The following is a 17,859-nucleotide window of genomic DNA, read 5'->3' on the forward strand; positions in this document are numbered from 1 at the left end:
ATAAAAATAGGGGCCAGTAAGTGGCATGGTGGTTAAAGGTGCTGAACTCCCACATGGCCAAGTGCAGTTCAAGTCCTGGGCCTGGTGACTTGCTTTCTCATTTTCCCTCTCTCTCTCTCTGTCTCTCACTCTGTCCCTCTATGGTCAAATTTAAATAAATAAAGTTAAATAAAATAATTCTTGGGATCAGCAGATGGCATAATGGCTACATCACTAGACTCCCAGGTAGTCAACCACGGTTCAAGTCCGAGACCTGGTGGCTTAAACTCACACTGGGCGTGTGTGCGTGTGTGCCCAAGATCCCAAGAGGAGAATGGAGGAGAAAGGACTGCAGCGTGGCCATCCCCTCTGGGGAGTGATTTCTCGCTTTCTGTCTCTGTCTCTCTCTGTCTTTCTGATGAGCGCTCACGCCTATAGTAAAAACCTCTCCAAAAAATAAATTAAGTAACTTAAGTAATTCTTAAAAATAAACAAATAAAAAATAAAAATAAGGACCAGTTCTGTAACCTAGTGGTTAGGGAAGCTAGATCCCACATGGCTGACTACAGTTTGCCTCCCAGCCCTCTGCAGCTTAAAACTAATGCTGAGTGTATGTGCAAGTATGTCTAAAATCCTGACAGGACGAGGAAACGAACAAAAAGGGATTGGGACATGACCACGCCCCACTATGGGGTGCCTTCTCCCTCTTTCTGGCAATTAAAATAAATATGAGACCAGCAGTTAGCATAATGACTATGTCGCTGGACTCCCACATAGTCGACCACGGTTCAAGTCCCAGACCCAGTGGCTTAAACTCACGCCAGGCGCGTGTGTGTGCGTGCCCAGGATCCCGAGAGGAGAACGGAGGAGAAGGGACTCTGCAGCGTGGCCATCCCCCCTGGGGGACGATTTCTTGCTTTCTGTCTCTGTCTCTGTCTGTCTGGTGAGGGCACGCGCCCTATAGCAAAAAAACAAGAAAACAAACAAACAAACGAACAAGCAAAAAACTCCCCAAAAATAAATAAATAAGTAAATAAAATAAAACCAGATCCTTCATTTATGCCACACACAAACAAAAATAAACCATATGTTGTGGTGGTAAAGGACACTGGACTCCCACATGGCTGACTGCAGTTCGAGTCCCAGACCTGGTGGCTTCCTTTCTCAATTTCCCAATCTCTCTCTCTCTCTCTCACTCTGTCCCTCTCTGGTCAAATTAAAATAAATAAATAAAGTAAAATAAAATTATTCTTTAAATATAAATAAATAATACACCATACGAATTAAAGTTAAGGTAAAGAATAAAATATGACAACAACAACAAAAAAGAAACATAACCATAAATAGAAACAAGACAAAAGATTAAAATGAAATTTAAATTCTGAAAATAAAAACATGTAGTATACCCCACTGACGGAAACCAAAACTATGAAAGGCAAATAAGCACATTTTACCATATAAAAACCAAAGCAAGGGGGTCGGCTGATGGCATACATGGTGTTTATGCTGCAGGACTCCCACGTGGCCTACCATGGTTCAAATCTCAGACCTGGTAGCTTGCTTTCTCACTTTCCCTTTCTCGCTCTCCCTGGTCAAATTAAATAAATAAAGACAGACAGAATAACAAAGCAGGGCCAGCTGGTGGTGTGGAGGTTAAAGCAGCTTGTTTTCACATAGCCAGCTGCAAGGTTCAAGTCCCAGACCTGGTGGCTTGAAAACATGACAAGCACATGTATGTGCATGCCCAAAATCCTGAGAGGAGAGATAAAGAAAAAGGGATGGTGGTGTGACCATCCCCCACTGGGGGTGATCATCTCCCTTTCTCTGTCTCTCTTTTTCCCTCTCTTTCTAGTGAGCACACTCACCCTATAGCAATAAAACTAAAAGGAAAAAGAAAAAGACACCAAAACTTTTAAGACAGAATCTCTCTATATTGTAGAGGCAGGCCTCAACCTTTCCAGTGGCTGAGATGGTAGGCACGCACTACCACGCCACTCTCCTCTGCCCTGAAAACCTAAACCTTTTTGTTTAAATTTTGTTAGAGAGTACATGTGCTCACCAGAGAAAGAGGGAGAAGGAGAAAGCGCTGCCCACATTAGGCATGGGCATGCCACAGTTCCTTCTCCATTTCTCCATCCTAATCACCCAACTGGGGCCTGGATTCAAATGGCTTGGTTGGCCATGTGGGATCTGGCTCCCTTAACCATCAGTCCATGGGGCCAGGTCCCTCCAATTTTTTGTTTTATTTTGCTTTTACTCTAGAGCACATATGCTTGCCAGAGAGAGACAGCAAGAAAAAAAAAAAAAAAAAAAGGGAAATCATCCCCCCTAGGAAGGATGACCACACTGGCATCTCATCTCCTCCAGTCTCCTCTCAGGATTTTGGGCACGCACGCACACAGGCTGGGCATGATTTTTGAGCCTCTGGGTTTGTGATTCAAATCATCATCAGCCTTGTGGGAGTCCAGTACCTTAACCATACACACCTGCGGGGCTCCCAAAAACTTTTTAATTGCAAAAGATACTACCAAGTCAAGAGGCAAACAATGGATTGTAGGAAATTTTGCGACACAAAAAGTGTGCATCACAAAGGAACTCAAACAAATTAACAAAAGGATAAATATCCAATGGAAAAAAAAGCAAAATATAATGCGGTCACTCGTAACAAAGAATTAGAGCTCTAGGGAACCAGCAGTTAGCGTAATGGCTATGTCGCTGGACTCCCACGTAGTCGACCGCGGTTCGTGTCCCGGACCCAGTGGCTTAAAACTCAGGCCGGGCGCGTGTGCGTGCGTGCCCAAGATCCCGAGAGGAGAATGGAGGAGAAGGGATTGAGGCGTGACCATCCCCCCTGGGGGGTGATTTCTCGCTTTCTGTCTCTAATGTCTCTCTCTGTCTGTCTGGCGAGCGCACGCGCCCTATAGTGAAAAATCTCTCCAAAAAAAAAAAAGAATTAGAGCTCTATCAGGTGAAGCACTGTCACGTGAAATGTATGGAGTGGAAAAAGTAAGATGTCCACAAGTGTGTAAAATAGGTCTAATTCTGTATAACAGTGGCCAAAACGTCATCTTATGTACATGACGGTATGTTTCTATGATGCGTTCATAATAAAATCATGGCTATATGAATACACATGCAAGAAAGCTATTTTTCAAGGCAAATACCAACTTATTGCAAAATAAAATAAGCCCAAAGGAGAAAACAAAAATTAACTATAAACATTTCCCCACATACCACAATAAATACTGTATATATCCATTAATCCTTCTCCTGTTTCTACGTGTGTGCTTTTACACAAAATTAGAATCATGTGGGTCACATTGTTTTGAGATCTGTTTCTTCTAGTCAATTTTTCTGTCTCAGTAATTGCCAGTACGCCTCTCTCCCCAAATAGCCCATCCGTTAAGCCCCTGCTTAATGCTGCTTCCTCTCAAGAACCTTCCCTTTGAAGCCCCCAACATAGTGGTTGACCCCTCTGAATTGTCATCCCCAGCTTTCTCCCCTTCCTTGAAGCATATTTAGATCTACCTTGCGTGAGAGTTTCTCGTGTGCTCCTCACCTCTCCCGTTAAACTGGGGAGCTCCTTGGGGGCAGGAACTCTGCCTTTTTCATAAGTGTGTCCTCACGGTGCCTAAAACGCACATAGTAGGCACTTTATAAGTATCACTGTACACAGAGATAGACGCTTTCTGCCTGCCTCGCTTACATCATGTGATCTCAAGAGAGTGTGCATTACATTCGGCTCAGTGAAGGAAGTGAGGGGGACAGATGCTTGGACACTGGGAGAGGTCAAAGTTCGGGAGTAGGCCCCAAGACTGGGTAACTCCTAGGATCATTCAAATCCACCTTCCATCCCCTTCCCAGGGCTCTTCCAAATGTTCAGAAAGGAACAACCCGCACACAGGGCTCTGTGTATGATATATATTTATATATATAATTGCTCTTATTTTATTGCGCTTTATCCTCTTTTCACAGTAGATCTGACACAGGCATTAAATAACTGCAGAGAGAGACCACTGGGAGGAGAGAGGAGGTGCAGGAAAAAATGGGGACCCTAGGGGAAGAGACATGGATCCAGCAGGAGAAAAAGGGAAGGGTCCATCTGTGGGTGGTGTGTGGAGGCTGCAGCATTACAAAAGGAAAGGTCCAGAAGGCGAAGAAGTGAAGGGACACCAGAGGAGGGTTAAAATGCCTCTAGAGCTAAAGAACACTCAAGGAGGAGGCCCCTCGTGTAACATCCTATGAAGGGATTGGTTTTGTTTTGTTTTGTTTTAAAGGCAAAGGCAGGGACTGAGGAGCCAAGAAATTCAGAGCCTAGACTGAGGGTATGTGAAACTTTCAGGCTGGCATGCGGAGGAAAGGGACGGAATTAGTGATTAGTTGATAACTTGCTAAGAGAAGCCAGAGAAAGGATGGTGGGGGCCCATGGGGGCAGTTCTGGGCCAGGGAAGGAGGTGGAATAGTCCCACAGCCAGCTGATGTTTCCAAGGTGGCCACTGGGGACAGAGCCAAAGTGGCTGCCCCTCCCCCAGAGCTCCCTGGGAAGTGGAACTTGAAGGATATTCTGGGAAGGCAAATGGGGGAAGGGAGCCATCGGTAAAAACAAAGTGGATATTCAGCCTAGGTCAACCCCGCCTCTCAGTAGTGGCTATTTGGGTGATAGGAGGGACCAGGAAGGAATTGGAGTCAGTGCAGCTAGAGAACTTTCCAGAACAATCAACATGGACTTCTTTTCCAGTACCTCCTTCCCTAGCTCAAGGAACCACCACAGGGTGAGAGGAAAGAGGAGAAAGGCCAGAGAACTACCTTGTCCTCGATTACAAACAGCTGCCCTTCACAGGGGGAACAGGGATAGAAAGGAGTTGAGGAAAAATCTGCCAGAGGAGCCAAGTCAAAAGCCAGCAAGATGGCGACTATGCAGACGCAAAAGAAAGTGTGAGAGATAGACAAAGGTACAGCAGCAGTGCTTAAGGGAGTACCACAGGTATCTCTGGGGAGTGAAGCAGGGAAACAAGGCGTGTGAGCGTGTGCACACATGCGTGTGCACAGGCAGGCAGATGGAGGGCAGGAGAGGTGGTGGCTGTGGGGTCTTCCCACTCACAGCCACACCAGAACTGGGAAGGCTCCTAGCTTCTCGGGGCCCATCTTGGGAGCCCATCTCCCTGTCTCTGGCTGCACTAAGGATGGGAGAAGAGGGTGGGAAATGCACAGAGCCAGGGAACCACGATGGCCATCAGGCTGGGTTGAGAAGTCAAGGAAAAGGGCGTGAGGCTCAGACAAGTCATAGCTCTGTTATAAAAAATACCTTTGGGGTGAGTGAGGGAGGGATCAGGCAGGGTCAGGGACATTCCAGAAGCATCCACAGGAGAGAGGTGGGGGCAGGAGGAAGGGGCCTCAGGTTTTGTTGATGCGGAGTTTGAAGGCCACGCGGCCAGCGAACTTGTCTCGCTCATCGTCCGTGGCGATGTTGGCGGCGTTGATGCGACATTCCACATTCACCTCCACATTGGGGGTCACATTCAGGAACTTCACGGCCACCAGGGGCTGCGTGTAGTTCACCTGGGCCAGAGGAGGACAGTGAGGGTCTAAGCCCAAGGCAGCTCAGCCCCTTTCCCAGGAAGCAGTGTCCCTGGAGGAGCCATCACCCTGGGCCTCCCATGGAACTTACGTGGAACTTTTTGCCGTAGTAAGGGAAGTACATGAGGTCGATGTTGCCGTTGGCAGGGAACATGACAAAGCTGCCAAGATTCTCAGCATCTTCATCTCGCTGTGGGGGTGCAGGAGGTACCGGGTGAGCGGGTTAGGGATGATAGGTGCCTGAACGCACACCAGATTCCCCTTCGTTCTTCTGTCACCCCAAATTACTCCTGCTGTATGGGAGAGGATGCTCTCTCTCTCTCTCTCTCATCGGACTGGGAACTCCTGAAGGGTGCTAATGACACAGACTCCTCCTACTCTACTCCTACCCCAAGTTCTTACCCCATCCTCATGAATTGGTTTCTGGAGCAGAACCAAGAGAGAATAGATAAATGAGTAAGGGTTCAGTAGGAGGCAAGGGGCAGGGGGGAATGGAGACTGGTAGCGAGTTTTCTAGAGAGAACAGAAGAGGCGGGAGCAGAGTTCCAAGGACAACCAAGTGGTGGCAGGTGGTGCTAACAGATCAGCAGCTACCAGATACCTAAAGGGACCCGAGGAGCGGGAATAAAGGGGACAGTGGAAGAGTCATGGAGAGAAGCTGGCCGCCAGGGCTTTGGTGGAGGGAGAGGTGTGTCTGTTCCTATGAGGCAGGTTTCTGCATCCTAGACAGAAGCGGGAGGGCTGGGAGCCCCTGAGAGCTAAGCTACAGCGGAGCTCACTCTTACCCCCTTATGCCTGTGGTGATGGGGCTTCTGAGAGCAAAGAAGACAGGAAGAGAGGGGTGAATCACACAGAAACCATGCACGTCAAACAGGTGGGCAAGGCGGCAAGGCCCAACTCACCTTTCCAACACAGGTAACATTCATGCTCTGGTTTGCTCCTGCATAGAAGTTGATGACCTGGAAGGAGGGAGAGGGTGAGCGTCAGAGAAGGTGTCGAGAAAAGGTGTCGAGAACACAGGCAACCGGCCCTCCAGCTGCAGAGAGCCCAGCCTCCTATGGCTCCACCTCGGGCATCCTCTCAGCTACTCAAGCATTCCCAAATCTGGCTCTTGTCATTTGCCCCAGGGAAAGGACTCAACTGTCAGCAGCTGGCAGGCCCCAGTTCCCTCCCGTTTCCCCTGGAGACTAAGGCCATGCATACTCGATTCATCTTGATGAAGACACAGGGCTGTCCAGTGCTGTAACCATAGTGAGTGGGGTCCCCGATGCCAGAGCAGTTGCCTAGCTGGGTCCGGTTGAATTGGCAGGCACGTTTAGGGTAGTTGAGGACACCGTTATCGGGCTGTTCATAATAGCGCCCAGGGCGGCAGACATCATTCTTCTGGGCTTGGATGGAGTCGTTGTAAGCTAAGGAGGTGAGAAGGGGAGAGTCAGGGGCCTGACGGTTCTGCCTTCAGGGTCCCCAGCCCCCTACCCAAGATCCTGGACAGCCATGTGGCCAGCCCCAACTCACGTTCCAAGAACTTGTTGAGCTTCTGAACATGCTGGTCCCAGCTTTCAGTGTCACTGATGTTGACAACAACATCAAGGTTCTCAGTCTTGGGGCGAATCATCAAGCCTATAGCCAAGAAGAGGGGAGTGGGGGGTTTATATAAGATGAGGGAAGAAGAGGGACACTGCAGTGAGGGATGGGGGTAAGATCTGAGATGATCTTCACGGGCTTCTGACTACCTGCCACCTCCCCGGATCACATAGCTCCCAGGAAGTGGGAAGGGAGACAGACTTCAAAAAGAACTTCCCAGCACATGATAGTTGGATCATCAGAACCAAACTCTGAACTGCAGAGGTTTGGGGGCACAACAGCAGTCAGAGTGACTGGTAGGAGGAGCCTCAAAACTCACCTGGTGTGGCGAGTCGGTCCTGGTATTTGGGGGTATGGTCAGAGACAGTCTGCAGCATCACCCACATGGTGAGGGAGAACATGGCCGTGAGGAAGCCGTAGAAGACGAGGTAGAAGAGGAGGATAAAGGCTAAGGAGGAGGAAACCGTTGGTAGGGTCTAAGTCTCCCGCCATGACTCCAACACCCCTCTACCCGCTCAGAAATTCTGCACTGGGGTGGGTCAGAGCCACAGATCTCTTAGAGCCTTTCCTTAGAAGCAAAATGAGACAAGCTGGAAACAGGCAGTGTTGTCTGGCCTAGGATACAATGAAGCCCAACCTCGTGGAGGCCACAAGAGTCCTAAACTCATCGCTGGGATAATCCCAAGTATATAAAGGCCACTGTTTTGTCTCCAATTATATTTCCAACATCTCAACCATACACAGGCCTGAAAAGGCACATCGGTAACTCGTTCTTGGTGCTCTTGCTTAAAACTGTCCTAGCACAACGGGTTTTTCAGCTGGTACTGGGCACTCTTCACAGCCAAACTCACATCACCCTGAAGAGCCAGACTCCTCAGATATTCACGGCACAACCTTCTCTCTGCTGGTGATCTACAGAAACCATACCTCGAATGCAGGCCTTGAAGCAGAGGCCCTAACACCTGGCCTAGCTACAAGATCTCTTAGTGATAGCCATGAGCACCTTCCACACTCACCCCACCCTCAACTCACCTACAGCACCCTGGACAGAGGTAGGAAGTAAAGGGACAATTCCCATGAACCGGTCTCTCCATCACTACCTCAGCCTGGTGTAGGGGTCTTCTGTGCCCACTACCCCAGACTTCCAGTCTTTCCCAGAAAACACCTCCTCCCTGAAGTCCTGATTCTCCCAAACATTTACACACCCCTCCCAATCCAGGGGATCCCCAGGGCAAGGACTGCATTAGATCCCCCTCCTGGGGCCCTAGGTGGGTGGGCTGATGGGGAGTGTCCAATCATTGTAGTTAAACTGTAAATTATGTCACCCAGTGTCTTCAGGTGCTTCCACTTCCCAGCTTGACAATCCCTTTTGGAAGAATGCCAGGCATCCCCTGCACCTGTGCCCATCACCAGACACCCCTCCACCCCATGTACAAGTCCCTCCACATCCAGTCCCCCACGCTAAGGGTGGGTAAGGGCCCGAGCTATCGACTCCCACAGACACGGTCTTTCGGGCAATCCCTTTTGGAAGAATGCCAGGCATCCCCTGCACCTGTGCCCATCACCAGACACCCCTCCACCCCATGTACAAGTCCCTCCCCATCCAGTCCCCGCTAAGGGTGGGGAAGGGCCCGAGCTATCGACTCCCACAGACACGGTCTTTCGGGATGATGTACACATCTCACCACAGTGACCACTCCTACCTCCGACGCACACATCTGAGTGCAACATCCCCCCAGTGTCACCCCTCTCCTGCAGCACCCCCTCCCACAAAGCAGCCACAGAAGGCTCCAAACGCCTGGCAGTGGGACAACTTCCGCTGTGAAGAACCCCCCTAACACACCCCCTTCAAGACCCGCCCCCTCATGAATGTTCCCAGGGTCCAGGGGGTGGGCACAAGCTAAAAATAGACGGGGTTGGCTAGCTAGTGAGAGCCTGCGGGAGGGAGGGAAGGGGCGCCCGCGGGAAAGGGGGAGAGCGACCACGCAGAGTGGACAAGCCCGAGAGGGAGCGCGAGCGCCGCGGCGCGGACACGCGCGCAGAGCCCCGGACCCCCCGCCCGAGGGGGCTCCGCGGGGGGCGGGAAGGCGGCAGTGACCTACTTTCTCCGCCTCCGCAGCGGCCAGCCGGGGAGATTAGACCGGTGATTTGGCCCCCTCCCAGCCCAGAGCCCGGCAGGGGGGCCGGACGCCGGGGACCCGAGAGGGGACCTGGGGGCGCTCTGGCTGGACCCTGCACCCCTGAGGCGTCGCCCGGCGCTCCCCACTCCCAACCCCTCGCGCTTCGGCCCCGCGTACCCCAGCTGGTCCCCGTTCGGCCCATGAACTGGTGCGTCCTCGGGTTCCACACGAACTCCTTCCACTCCTCAACCACCTGCCCGCAGCTCTTCTTCTCTTTCTGGATGACCATCTTGGCGGCGCGGGGCGAGTCCCGGCGTGGGGTGGGGGGCTGCGGAGAAGCGGGGGCGCCGCGCGCTGAAGCTCTCCACGCACCGAAACGCGCGGGAAGCAAAGGTGGTAGGAGCGAGGAAGACCCTCCTCAGATATGCAGCTGCTGCAAATTTGGAGGTGCAGGGCCACACGCTGCGAGGTGCTGGCAGAGCGGCAGGAGGATGCACCAATCCTAGGCCCCCCGACCAGGATAAAAAGGGGGGCTGTCTGAGCAGCAAACAGGGGAAGGGGTGCGAATGCAGTTCACCCCCCAAAACCGTCTATAAGCAAACAGAAAAGGGGCGCCAAAACAGACGGCTACAAAACCCTACCGAAATGCAGAAAAAAGCGGGGTGCAAAGCAGCAGGGGGGGGGTGGGGCGGGGACGCGCAACTGGGGGACAACCACGGATGAGGGGCCCCCAGGCGGAGGCTCCGCTCCTCAGCAGTGCGGGGCCAGCGGTCGCCGCGCGCGATTTTTATAGTCTGCGGCTCTGAGGGCGCCCGCCCCCTTCCCTCCCCTCGGAAGCCCCGCCTCCTCGAACTGGCCCGGGCGACCTCATACATATGCAAATATGGAGAGAGGGTTGGGACCGCCCCTGCCGCCTCCTTGGAGCCCGGCGGTCTCTATGCTACGTCCACCCGTCCACCCCGGGTACTGGACTGGATCAGGGTGGGACGAGGAGATAGAGGGCGTGTAGCGCAAAGCAGAGAATGATAACCCCAGAGAGACTCAGAAGCGGAGAAGGAAGCAGATATATGCTCAAAGGTGGGGGGACCCAAGGCGGGAATTAGAAAGAGTTATAGAAAGAGTCAAGCGGGCAGACGGAGCAGAATGTGAGAGGAATAAAGAAGGAGCCAGAGACCAAGAAACACAATGAAGAGATCAGCCAAGATGCTGGACCAGCCGGGAGAGAAGCTAGAATCGGCCACACAGATAGATAGAGGCCACTACAAGAGCGAAATTCCCCTAGTGGGAGCTGCGACCAATTCTTCCCCCCAACACACACCTCCAGTCCCTCAATCCCCCGTCCACACCGCCTGATTCTCTCCCCACCCAAGTGCTTTGCCATCTTCCCAACTGCGTCTCTCCCTAAAGCCTTCCCAACACCACCTTCTCAGCCCCCAGCGTTTCCCTGAGACCCCAGCCCTGCAGCCAAGTCTGCTTAGGAGCTCTCTTTTCCCATGCTCCCATCCCCATGTCTGAACTCATCTCCTCCTTTGCCAATTTGGGTCAGCAAACATTTATTGAGCATCGACTAGAGCCCCCCCATGCAGCTCTAGCCCTGGGAGGCCAAGATAGATTGGGCAGCCCGAGGAACATTTAAATGCCACATGTTAAGCATCATTATCTCCACTTTTTAAATCATTTCTTTAGGGCTGGCCCCTTAGCCTACTGGTTTAAGGGAGCTGGATCCCACATGGCTGATGGTCTAAAATCAGACCCAGCAGCCAGGTGTGTATCTGTGCCTCCCCACAATCCCAAGATGGAGAAATGGAAGAGAAGGGATTCCGGCATGACCACGCTATAGTGGAGGGTGCTTTCTCTCTGGCAGGCAAGTGCACGTGCTGTCTGGCAATTAAAAAAATTAAAAAGGTTCTTAGAATCTGCATTTTTCCTTGTAGGGTTTTTTCTTCTCTTTTCAGCTCTCACCTTGAATCCTTGGTTCAACATCTCACATCTAGACTATCAGCCTTGACCTTAAACTCATTCCCTCCAATTCAGAGTTGACTTAATGGGCATGGGACTTGCTTAGTCACACAAGGCCTGTACTCAGAATTGCTCAATTTAACACTCTGAAGTTGCCCTCTTGAAATCCTTAACAGTTCTGGGAGGCCAGCAGGTGGCACGGTGGTAAAGGGCGCTGGACTCCCACATGGCCAGCTGTGGACCTGATGGCTTGCGTTCTCAATTTTCTCTCATATGTACTCTGTCCCTCTGTGGTCAAATTAAAATAAATAAACAAAGTTTACCCCCCCAAAAAAACCCTAAGTTTCACCTTTGAACTTGTACTTTGTAAGTGAGGTCTGATGGAATGATGGAGCATGCCCGTGAGCAGAGGAGGTGTGGGTCACATCCATCCCACTCACAGATGGCATTCGAGATGCTTCAGGAGCACAGACTTCTGGTGGACCTACCATGTGTGGGAGTTCATCCAGACTCAAAGCAAGTACATGGTAACCATGTCATGTCTACAACCGAGAGGTCACACTTCTCACTGGAGGCAGAACTTGCTTTGAACATAGAAAGACAGCAACATTGGGGCCAGCAGGTAGCATGGGGTTAAGGCACTGGATTCCCATGTGGTCAACAGTGGTTCAAGTCCTGGACTCGGTGGTTTGTTTTCTCACTTTCTCTCTCTGTCTCTCTCTCTGGTCAAATAATAAGAAGAATAGTGGGGAACCAGCAGGTGACATGGTGGTTAAGGTGCTGGACTCTCCCACATGGCCAACCACAGTTCGAGTCCCGAACCTGGTGGCTTGCTTTCTCATTTTCCTTCTCTCTCTCTCTCTGGTTAAGTTAAAATAAATGGAGACCAGCAGTTAGCGTAATGGCTGTGTCGCTGGACTCCCATGTAGTCGACCGTGGTTCGAGTCCCGGACCCGGTGGCTTAAACTCACACTGGGCGTGTGTGCGTGCGTTCCCAAGGTCCCAAGAGGAGAATGGAGGAGAAGGAATTGCAGCATGGCCATCCCTCCTGGGGGGTGATTTCTCACTTTCTGTCCCTCTGGTGAGCGCACGCACCGTATAGCAAAAACCTCTCAAAAGAATTAATTAAAATTAATGAATGAGTAAATAAAATTGAATAAATAATTACAGAAAACCTTTTTTAAAGAATTATTTTATTTAACTTTATTTATTATTATTATTTTCCAGTTTGATCAGAGAGAGATAGAGAAAGGGCGAAAGGGAAAGTGAGAAAACAAGCCACCAGGTCTGGGACTTGAACCATGTCTGTCATGTGGGAGTCCAGAGTCTTTAACCACCACGCCACCTGCTGGCCCACAAAAAAAAAATCTTTAAAAACTAATAAAAAAAGTCAAAAAAATCCTTTAAAAAAAAAAGAAAAAACAAGAAAAAGTGATGGCATTCTAGGAGACATGAATGGTCAAAGCATCCTAATGTCTTAGTCACGTGGCTTCCCTGGACTAGCTGCCATTTAGGCTGGCAGTGACGACATAGGACAGAGAAAGCTGGGGCAGCCCACAGCTCCTTTTCCTTCCAGTCCTTCCTTATGTATCAGCTCCCAGGGGGCTGACCACACCACACTCCTTTCTCCGGTCTCCTCTCTGGATTTTGGGGACACACGCACATGTACCCAGAATAATTTTCAAGCTGCCAGATCCGGGACTCAAACCGTGCAACTGGCTCTTGGATCCAGAGTTTTAATCTACACGTACCTACTGGCCTTATTCATTTTTTAAAATTATTGGGACCAGCAGTTGGCGTCATGGCTATGTCACTGGACTCCCATGTAGTTCACCGTGGTTCAAGACCCGGACCCGGTGACTTAAACTCATGCCAGGCGTGTGTGCATGTGTGCCCAAGATCCCAAGGGGAGAATGGAGGAGAAGGGCTTGTGGTGTGGCCATCCCCTCTGGGGGGTGATTTCTCGCTTTCTGTCTCTATGTCTCTCTCTGTCTTTCTGGCAAGCGCATGTGCCCTATAGCAAAAACCTCTCCAAATATATATATATTTAAGCATTAAATAGCAAAGAAAGGGACCAACAGATAACATAATGGCTACTCCCTGGACCTGCATAGTGGAGGTTTTAACCCGGCGGCTTAAAACTCATACTGGACATGTGTGCGTGCCCAAAATCCTGAGAGGAGAATGGAGGAGAAGGGCTTGTGGTGTGGCCATCCCCTCTGGGGGGTGATTTCTTGCTTTGTCTCTCTCTGTCTCTCTGGCAAGTGCATGCGCCCTATAGCAAAAATCTCTCAAAGAAAAATAAATAAATAAATAAGTAAATAGCAAAGAAAAGCACCTAAGAAGTCGAAAGAACTGTGGAAGAAAGGAAAACATTTTCAGCTTTAGTGCCTCTGACAGCATTTTTTCCCAGCTTTTTGAGTAAGAGTCTTGCATTTTCATTTTGCAAGGAGTTCCATAAAGTAGGCAGCTGGCCCTCCTTCAGTCTATTCTGCAGCAGATTCTGGAATAATTTCCTCAAAATACGGCTTTAATTAGGCCACTCCTCAGCTCGGAGGTCGTCAATGGCTTCCTGTTCCTCAGCAGGATAGGAGTCCTGATCCTTCCATCTAACCTCCAGGGTACTCCACAATCTACACCCAGCCCATGTCCCCAACTCCTTTCTCACTAGTCCCCGACTAGTCCTCTACTGGAGCTGAGCCGGTCTTTCCTGGGACAGACTGTGCTTCTCCTGCCTTCACACCTTTGTCCGTTTCATTCCCTCGTCCTGGAAGACTGCCCGCCCTTCAGAGGCCAGCCCCAACTCCCGTTCATCCACTCAGTGCATATCTAATGAGCATTTCCTGAGAGCCAGGCATTCTCTGGTCCCTGTGTTCCTTGGGCTGCCATTCCATTAGACAGTAACACTTAGGAAACAAATCATCTTTTCTTAATAGTTATTTTACTTAACTTTATTATTTACGTAACTTTATTTCTAGTTTGTTCAGAGAGAGACAGAGAGAGAGAGAAAGTGAGAAAGCAAGCCACCAGGTCCAGAACTTGAACCACAGTTGGCCATGCGGGAGTCCAGCACATTTAACCACCACGCCACCTGCTGGCCCAACAAACAATCTTAATATCACACACACGCACGCGCACATAAACACACACACACACACACATACAGGATGATGTACCAAAGAGTGCCTAAATGTTACTGAGGTCTTTTTTTTTAAAGAATTATTTTATTTAACTTTATTTATTTTTATTTATTTAGTTTAATTTGACCAGAGAGGGACAGAGTGAGAGAGGGAAAGTGAGTAGCAAGCTGCCAGGTTCGGGGCTCAAACTACAGTCAGCTATGTGGGAGTCCAGCGCCCTTATCCACCATGCCACCTGCTAACCCATGAGGTCTTACTCTTGAGAAGACTTATACTGATTTATTTTGAAAAGTATTTTATTTATTATTATTATTATTATTTAAACTTGCTATGGGACACATGTGCTCACCAGAAGGAGACAGAGAGAGAAAGAGAGAGACAGAGAGAGAGAGAAAGTGAGAAGGCAAGCCACCAGGTCAAGGACTCGAACTGGAGTTAGCCATGTGGGAGTCCAGCATCTTAATCACCACAACCAGCTGCTGGCCCCCAAAGTGGGCTTTAATGAGAGAAGTCACGATGGACACGGCAAGAAATCTGAGAGGCAGGCAGAGGCCAAACCAAATGGATCACTATAGATGGAAGAGAGTATTTGGGCATTTATTTTTTTATTTTTATTTTTTGAGCGTTTTTTTCTATAGGGTGCGTGCGCTCGCCAGAAAAACAGAGAGAGATAGAGAGACAGAAAGCAAGAAATCACCCCCCAGGGGGATGGCTATGCCGCAATCCCTTCTCCTCCATTCTTCTCTCAGGATCTTGGGCACGCACACACACAGGCACCCGGCATGAGTTTAAGCCACCGGGTCCGGGACTCGAACCGCGGTCCGCTACATGGGAGTCCAGCGACATAGCAATTATGCTAACTGCTGGTCCCTATTTATTTATTTAATGAGAGGGCGAGACAGATTAGAAAGAGATAAACAGGCATTCCCACTAGGGTCTTTATGTTGAAATCCACCTCTCGTCTCCACCATGCCAGATCACAAGCATTCAACACACCTGGGGTGCACGAGGGAGGTCAGGGTCTCTAACCCAGCCCCTTTCGCATTTGGATCCAGTCATGTCACCACTGAGCCACCACCTGGCTGTACTGGCCTACACTTTGGATTTTTTTTGTTTTTAAGAGATTTTTGCCTTTGAGCGATATGCTCACTAAAGAGAGAGAAGAATAGAGACAGCGAGAGGGAAAGTGAAAAATCAACCCCCAGGGGAGGATGGCCACTCCACAATCCCTCCTCCTCCTGGGATCCTGGGCATGCACACACACATGCCCAGTGTGATTTTTTTTTTTTTTTGAGAGGTTTTTGTCATAGGACGTGTGTGCTCACCAGAAAGTCAGAGACAGAGAGATAGAAAGCGAGAAATTACCCCCAGGGGAGATGGCCATGCCGCAATCCCTTCTCCTCCATTCTCCTCTCGGGATCTTGGGCATGCATGCACAAGCCCCCGGCATGAGTTTTAAGCCACCGGGTCCGGGACTCGAACCGTGGTCGACTACGTGGGAGTCCAGCGACATAGCCATTACGCTAACTGCTGGTCCCGAGTGTGTTTAATTTTTTTCAACTAGGCTTTAACCTCTGAGAGCAGGCCTCTGTCTCAGACCATTACATGTCCTCAAACGCAAGTAACCCGTAAGGGCTACGAAAGGCAGTGACTAGTTGCTGAATTGAATTTAACTTGGAAAGGCTTCCTCTACAACTTCAGGGAAGCGACTTGCTCTTTTCTTCATCAGGGGAGGAACATTGAAACGGTCCACTCTCTTTGGAGAGATGAGACCTAGGCCTTTCCCTCAAGACACACAGCAAGCCCAGCCTGGGAGTAGCCTCCACATTCCCAGCTCAGCTTCTGCCTTGTATCCCAGGCTCACTCAGAAGGTCAAAAACACATGTCTTGGGAACCAGCAGTTAGCATAATGGCTATGTCGCTGGACTCCCACGTAGTCGACCACGGTTCGTGTCCCAGACCCGGTGGCTTAAAACTCACGCCGGGCGTGTGTGCGTGCGTGCCCAAGATCCCGAGAGGAAAATGGAGGAGAAGGGATTGCGGGGTGACCATCCCCCCTGGGGGGGGATCTCTCGCTTTCTGTCTCTGTCTCTCTCTGTCTGGTGAGCGCACACACCCTATAGTGAAAACCTCTCCAAAAAAAAAACACATGTCTTCTGTGCATGGAGGGGTGACATCCCTGCTGCCCCCTTTCCCTGCTGTCTCCTGTAGGTCAGAAGGAGGGAACGGATGGGAGAAAGCCCTGCACTAAGCAGCGTTGCTGTTCAAAGGGCAACAAACTGAGAAAGACCAGATCTGGAGAAGCCTGTTATGGGTCTGGGGGCCAAGAGCCATTATAAACCCTCAACCCCTTCCTGAAACAGGGCCCTTTCTGCAGTTTCAGAACAGGAAAAGGGAATAAGAGGCCGTTCATCTCCACTAGAGCCAGTCCTGACATCTGTGCTCCTTGGTCCCCTCCCCGTGATTCCAGGGACTTAGCTGTCTGGTTTTGGTACAAAATGGGTCTTTGCAGAAACAAGAACAAGGAAAGGCGAGAACTCTGAAACAGATATGGAGAGAAGGGGGAGTCAGGATTCAATGGTGCAGAGTTTCTATTTTGCAAGATGGAAAGAGTTCTGGAGATGGAGGGTGGTGATAGTTGAACAACCATGTGAATGTATTTAAGACCACTGAATGGCCCACTTAAGAATGGTTAAGGGGCCAGAAGGTGGCATGGTGGTTAAGGTGCTGGACACTCCCACATGGCCAACCAGAGTTTTAATCCCAGACCTGGTGACTTGCTTTCTCACTTTCCCTATCTCTCTCTCTCTGTTTTAAAGAATTTCTTATTTTTATTTATTTATTTAAATTTGACCAGAGAGGGACAGAGTGAGAGAGAGAGAGAGAGGGAAAGTGAGAAAGCAAGTCGCCTGGTCTGGGACTTAAACAATGGTCAGCCATGCGGGAGTCTAGTCCCCTTAACTACCATGCCACCTGCTAGCCCCCTTTCTCACTTTACCTCTCTCTCTCTCTCTCTGTGTTTCTCTCTGGTCAAATTAAAATTAATGAATAAATAATAAAATTAATAACGTGAGAGTCCAGTGCTCTTAACTATCACACCATCTGCTAGCCCCTAAAAACAATTCTTACTGGGACCAGCAGTTGGTGTAATGCTATGTCACTGGACTCCCATGTAGTTGACTCTGTGTGTGTGTGTGTCTGGTGAAATTGAAAAATGATACTGATTAATAAAATTAAATAAAATAATTATTTTAAAAATTATTTTATTTAACTGTATTTATTTAAATTTGACCAGAGAAGGACAGAGTGAGAGAGAAAGAAAGAAACTGAGAAACCAAGCCACCAGGCCTGGGACTTGAACCATGGTCAGCCATGTGGGAGTCTAGCACCTTTAATCACTGCGCCATCTGCTGGCCCCTGGATAAAAATAATTCTTTTTTAAAAAAATAATTATTTTATTTAAATTTATTTATTTGTTTGTTTGTTTTAATTTGACCAGA

At 49.6% G+C, this 17,859-nt stretch overlaps 1 protein-coding gene across 1 annotated transcript; it reads right to left on the bottom strand.

The window, feature by feature from the left end:
- Nucleotides 1-3,886: 3,886 nt before the first annotated feature.
- On the bottom strand, nt 3,887-9,940 carry ATP1B2 (ATPase Na+/K+ transporting subunit beta 2). Its single transcript, XM_006151783.3, has 7 exons — nt 9,438-9,940; nt 7,460-7,588; nt 7,072-7,176; nt 6,760-6,965; nt 6,459-6,515; nt 5,648-5,746; nt 3,887-5,538 (listed from the first exon to the last, which is right to left on the bottom strand). Exons 1-7 carry the CDS (start codon nt 9,547-9,549, stop codon nt 5,374-5,376), a joined length of 873 nt encoding a protein of 290 aa, XP_006151845.1. The 5' UTR covers nt 9,550-9,940; the 3' UTR covers nt 3,887-5,373.
- Between the last annotated feature and the right edge of the window lie 7,919 nt (nt 9,941-17,859).

Source organism: Tupaia chinensis, unplaced genomic scaffold (assembly GCF_000334495.1).
Source record: "Tupaia chinensis unplaced genomic scaffold, TupChi_1.0 Scaffold000330_1, whole genome shotgun sequence".
Taxonomy (NCBI): Eukaryota; Metazoa; Chordata; class Mammalia; order Scandentia; family Tupaiidae; genus Tupaia; species Tupaia belangeri.